Source organism: Plectropomus leopardus, unplaced genomic scaffold (assembly GCF_008729295.1).
Source record: "Plectropomus leopardus isolate mb unplaced genomic scaffold, YSFRI_Pleo_2.0 unplaced_scaffold11991, whole genome shotgun sequence".
NCBI lineage: Eukaryota > Metazoa > Chordata > Actinopteri > Perciformes > Serranidae > Plectropomus > Plectropomus leopardus.
In genome coordinates this window covers 1-5308 of record NW_024612717.1, presented here as the reverse complement: position 1 = coordinate 5308, position 5308 = coordinate 1, and the positions used below count along the sequence as shown (strand labels likewise).

At 43.2% G+C, this 5308-nt stretch overlaps 1 protein-coding gene across 1 annotated transcript; it reads left to right on the top strand.

Moving 5' to 3' along the window:
- Positions 1-1222: 1222 nt before the first annotated feature.
- On the top strand, positions 1223-5224 carry LOC121963647 (eukaryotic translation initiation factor 4 gamma 1-like; the record flags this gene model as incomplete). The annotated part of the gene is made up of 9 exons (XM_042513921.1): positions 1223-1576; positions 1759-1870; positions 1974-2088; positions 2215-2477; positions 2685-2815; positions 3153-3325; positions 4556-4681; positions 4808-4889; positions 5126-5224. Coding segments are annotated over exons 1-9 (1440 nt in total), but the record flags the coding sequence as incomplete, so codon positions are not given.
- Between the last annotated feature and the right edge of the window lie 84 nt (positions 5225-5308).

Below are 5308 nucleotides of genomic sequence, written 5' to 3'. Positions count from 1 at the left end.
AAACAATGTGTAACATGTTAAATATGGCCTACATGCAAGATTTTGAGCACCACAAGCAGAGTCCCATCTAGTTCAATTTGATAAACAGCACTACTGGTAAGAAGATTGCATTTTGAATTTGGGGTGAAGTGTCCCTTTAAAACAGAGTTTTTTCATGTCATAAGCCTTATTGTTGGATTCTAGTGTGTACCTGTGCATGATGTTATACACACACACACAGCCCCACACAGCGTAAGTTTTACATAAGAAATGTCTTCCTTAGCTCTTCAGTGCAGGACGTCCCCAAAACACAGAGCCATATGCTGAGACAACAGACTGTCAAACACAAACTCCACCATCTCCTCTTGTATCATATTAATTCACTTCTTCTCCTGGCTCAGTTAACATGCAACTTTAAGTAGCTGATGAAAAAGAGTATCTAGTATTTTTATTTGTTTGTGTCTCATGGTAATTTCCTGAACTTTTTATAGTTGTTATAAAGCCACTTTATTCTAGTGTTTCTGAGGTTTATTTCTCTTAAGGAATGCTGCAGTCCTGTACTTAGGCTCCCAGTCCCGCCTACACACTGTTACAAAACCTGCTGTCGTCAGTGTTTTTAAAAGCCAGAAATCAGCTGCTCCCAGTCAGCACATTGGCCCAATTTAACTGTGAAACACACGCACACACACACACACACACACACACACTTTGTTCTTTTATTTAGAGGAAAAGGCTGACGAGAAGAGTTAAAGGAGCTTTATATACAATTTTTAGAGCTTAACTGTGATTCAGAGGTTGTCTCCACCGGGTTCTCAATACGGAGGAGTCAGTGGCTGGAAGCTAACGGCGGTGGCAGTGTAAACAATGCTAAAAAAAGAAAAATGGGGGAACCGGGCAGTGGGTGCATGTTTTCTCAATGACGTGAATTGTTGCTATGGTCAGAAAAATTACAAGTATTTTCAAATTTATAAACTTTTGATTGACATTTAATTTTACCATCCAAAAGTTCTAGAGATGGCAAATCATGTCAAAAAATGAACTGTGGGATGCCCAGTAGCTCAGTTGGTCGAGCATGCGCTCCGTGTACGGAGGCTACATCCTCAGCACAGCGTGGCCGCGGGTTCAATTCCGGACACGGCCCTTTGCTGCATGTCATCCCATCTCTCTCCCCCTTTCACGCTTAAGTTGTCTTACCTTAATAAAGGCAAAAAGCATAATGAATAATGATAATCTTTAAAAAAAAAAAATTGTCCATGTCATGACTTGCCTCCACCATGTGCTCACAATCTCTCCCTCCATCCCATCCCAGAACAACTGGGTGCCCCGGCGAGGCGACCAGGGCCCAAAGACCATCGACCAGATCCACAAAGATGCTGAGCTGGAGGAGCACAGGGAGCAGATGAAGGTGCAGCAAGCCCTCATCTCCAAGAAGGATTCTGGTGGTGGCCCCGGAGGCAGGATGGGCGGAGGTCCCGGGGGTCGCGGGGGCCCTCACACACCAGGCCGTGGCGCTCCTCCCCAGGACGAGGGCTGGAATACAGTGCCCATCTCCAAGAACCGACCTATCGATACCTCTCGCCTTAGCAAAATCACTAAGGTAGGAGAGAGGCTGCTTTTCACCTGGTGCTCGCAGTAAACTTGTCTGTCTCACTCCATCGCAGACTTGTCAGAACACATTTTAGTCACAGAAGACATATCAGAGAGATCTGTTAAAATTCCATTAATGTGTCCAATTTGTTAGCAGATAGTGTGTTTTTAACCAACGGTTTCTTCTTTCAGACTCCTGTTCTCGACTTCAACAATCAGTTGCTCGCTCCAGGAGGTAAAGGCACATGGGGGAGCTGGGGTAAGGGCAGCAGCGGTGGCACCAGTGCCAAACCTGCAGATTCTGGTAGGTTTCCCAAACTGATTTGATAATACATCAAATAAATATGTAGTTGAGCACCTTAAAGCCGAGACTCAACACATGTTCTGTTGTACATTTTCATCCTCAGGTGCAGAGCCAGGCGGCCGTCCAGCCACCAGCACTCTGAACAGGTTCTCAGCCTTACAGCAGCCGTCGTCCTCCTCAGGCCCCTCCCTGGACTCAGACAGACGAGTTCCTCAGAGGTGAGGAACAGGACACAACTCTCAAAGCCTGAAGCTCCCACCTGCAAATGCACAGTGGGACCCCACAGAGTTGAAAGATGATTTTCTGGGGACTCAGTTTCTGTTGTTTTTCCCTGACTCCTACAGAAACAGCTCGAGTCGAGAGCGCAGCGATCGCTTTGACCGCTCAGACCGCTCCGATCGTGGCAGCGATCGATTTGACAGACGGGATGAGCGGCGGGACGACCGTGACAGAAACCGGCTGCAGGTCACCAAGCGCAGCTTCAGTCGGGAGAACGAAGAGAGGAGCCGGGAGAGAGAGCAGCGCGGGTCGGCCGATCCTGTTCGCCGGGTAGCGAGCATGACGGATGACAGAGGCAGCAGAGAGAGAGCCAGGAGTAAAGAGAATGGTAGGTGTCATGACGTAGCAGAGGTGTAGATTAAAAGATTTTTTTTCGATGCTGAGAATTTAATTCCACCCATTTTTATCTGCCCTCTATGACCTCTAAACATAAAGGTTCTACAACAGGAAATCTGTGTACTTTTACTTTTTCTGTCTTTTAGAAAAGTTTGTTTAAATTCATATTCTCAAAAAAAAATGTTGTGTTGTGTTTAAGCAGTCAAGCGGGAGACAGCTGCCACCCCTCCACCTCCCCAGACCCCCACCAAGCCTGCCTTGACCGAGGAGGAGCTGACCAAGAAGTCCACAGCCATCATCGAGGAGTACCTCCATATCAACGACATGAAGGTACACACTTATAAGCTTATGAAAATCAAAAGAAATATCTCTTATGCAGCAGTGAAAATTGATTTCTCTTTTTCCACTACTCCCTTTTAAAAATTCATCATCACTGTTTATTCAGTGAAAATTGACTGAGCATTAAACTCTTTTACAGCAATGATTCACATTCAGTGGGCTAAAGGGATATATAACATACATTCAATAAAGTCTGTCAAAAGTTACAAATGAATACAAATAAAAGATTAACAACACACAAATCTGCAACTAGTGAAAAAATGCATAACAACACAACAGAAGAAAACCCCATAAAACACGTCCTGTATGTTCTTCTCTGTCCCATCAGGAGGCTGTGCAGTGTGTGCAGGAGCTGAACAGCACTCAGCTGCTCTTTGTGTTTGTACGAAACGGGCTGGAGTCGACGCTGGAGCGCAGCACCATCGCCAGGGAGCACATGGGCATGCTTCTGCAACAGCTCATCAAGAACAACCTCCTCCCAACACAGCAGTACTACATGGGGTCAGTATTATAATAAAAATAACTTTCTTTATATAGCACCTTTAAAAAACAGTTGTTTACAAAGTGCTATGACAAACAAAGCAAAAGTGGAAACTTTTGGAATAATAAATAAACATCATCAAACAAGAAAAATATGTGAACACAAAAGGTCAACAAGAATAAAGTAAATAAAAGGAATAAAACAGGCAGATCTCGAAAGGCGGTTAAAGCACTAATAAAGTTTGAGAAAATATAAGAATAAATGCAATAAAAGATGATAAAAAATTAATAGAAGAAGACGGCATCACATCAGCGGGGATAAAATAAAGACGAACCAGTAAATAAATTAAAAGATGGTGAGAACGGGACATCAGAAGGCTAAGGAATGGATAAATAGAGTGAAAGCAGCAAAATAAAGAGGAAGAGAAGTAAAAAACAAATAAATAAAAGTGAAATCACATACAAGTTAGTCTGGTCTGTAAAAGTGAGTTTTAAGAAGCAAATTAAAAGATGCCACTAACTGGCTGGAAAAGGCTCGATCTCCTTAAGCTGTGCGATGGCTCACAAGGGATCAGCATTTTAGAAATGTAATTTGGGCCAAGATCCATAAATCACCCTAAAATCAATTCTAAAACAGACATTGGGCCACTGAAGGAGCAGTAGGAAAGCAGTGATGTGATATCATCTGTTAAAACCAGTAAGAAGCCTGGCTGCTTTGGTCTGGACCAGCTGGAGGTGGGAGAGTGATTTTTGGGTAGCCATAGAGAGGAGGTTCAGCAGGAGAAGTAACCTAATTATATTGTGTGCATACAGTGTCTTTGAGTCTCCCAGAAAATATATGAATCACCATAGATAAAGTACATGTAGTAAATAAATAGAAAAATATATAAATCCAAGAGCAAGTGTGACTAAGCTCCTCTGTGATGTGTGTTATAGCAGAGCTTCAAGCGTTGACTGAAATAAAGTTTGTATCAGCCGAATTCAATTATTTATTCAAGATGAACCGAAGCCCACGGGGGAAATTTTGGCTTTAGTTAGTGAATTAGTTTGTGAAAGTTATATTTTGTAGCAGTGGCTGAAATGGAGGAGTCTTTAAACCACTATGCTGTGCCAAAAAAAAGTCAGTTTCCATATGTTTGTGTCAGTTCGGTACCATATTACTTAGTTTACCCATCTGTTGGGTAATTTTGAACATCGTTAAACCTTGAATACACTTTGAAATATGTGCACTCTGTGTGTGTGTTTCCTCAGGCTTCAGGAAATCCTGGAGGTGGCTGAAGACATGGCGATAGACATCCCCCACATCTGGCTGTACCTGGCAGAGCTGATCACTCCCATGCTCCATGAGGGAGGCATCCCCATGGGAGAGCTTTTCAGGTCAGTCCCAGGCCACACTTGGCCCCTCAGCATTTTGGAAAGGGAAAATGAAAATCGCTTTTTTGGCTGTTTTTAATTTAGTTAGTTTGATGTCTAACTTGTGTTTGACCCTTTTTATGCCTCCAGGGAGATTTCAAAGCCTTTAATCCCTCTGGGACAAGCTGGAGTCCTGCTGGTCCAAATCCTCACTTTACTCTGCAAAGGAATGGTGAGAACTAATCAAGTATAATCCCTTATCTTTAATATGTTTTATCTAATCGTTTATTTTTCTTTTCTTTAAAAATCGGACTCATTTTTTAACTCGGCTCCATTTGCTCATATTTCATGCCAATCACACTAAGAATATGTGAATTTGAATCAGTTCATGTGGTCGTGATGAATGCTCGCCAGTTCAATCAGTCAATGTGTCCATCAGTCTACAACCAATCTGTGTCGCCTCATTAGAGCCATAAAAAGGTGGGCGTGATGTGGAGGGAGGCCGGCCTCCGGTGGAAAGACTTCCTCCCAGAGGACGTAGATGTCAACAAGTTCGTGACAGAAAAGGTGAGAGGTCGCCCACGAGCTTCATTATAAACGGAGAAAGTTTACCACAATATTCTCACAATATGAAACAGTTGTTAGACGTGT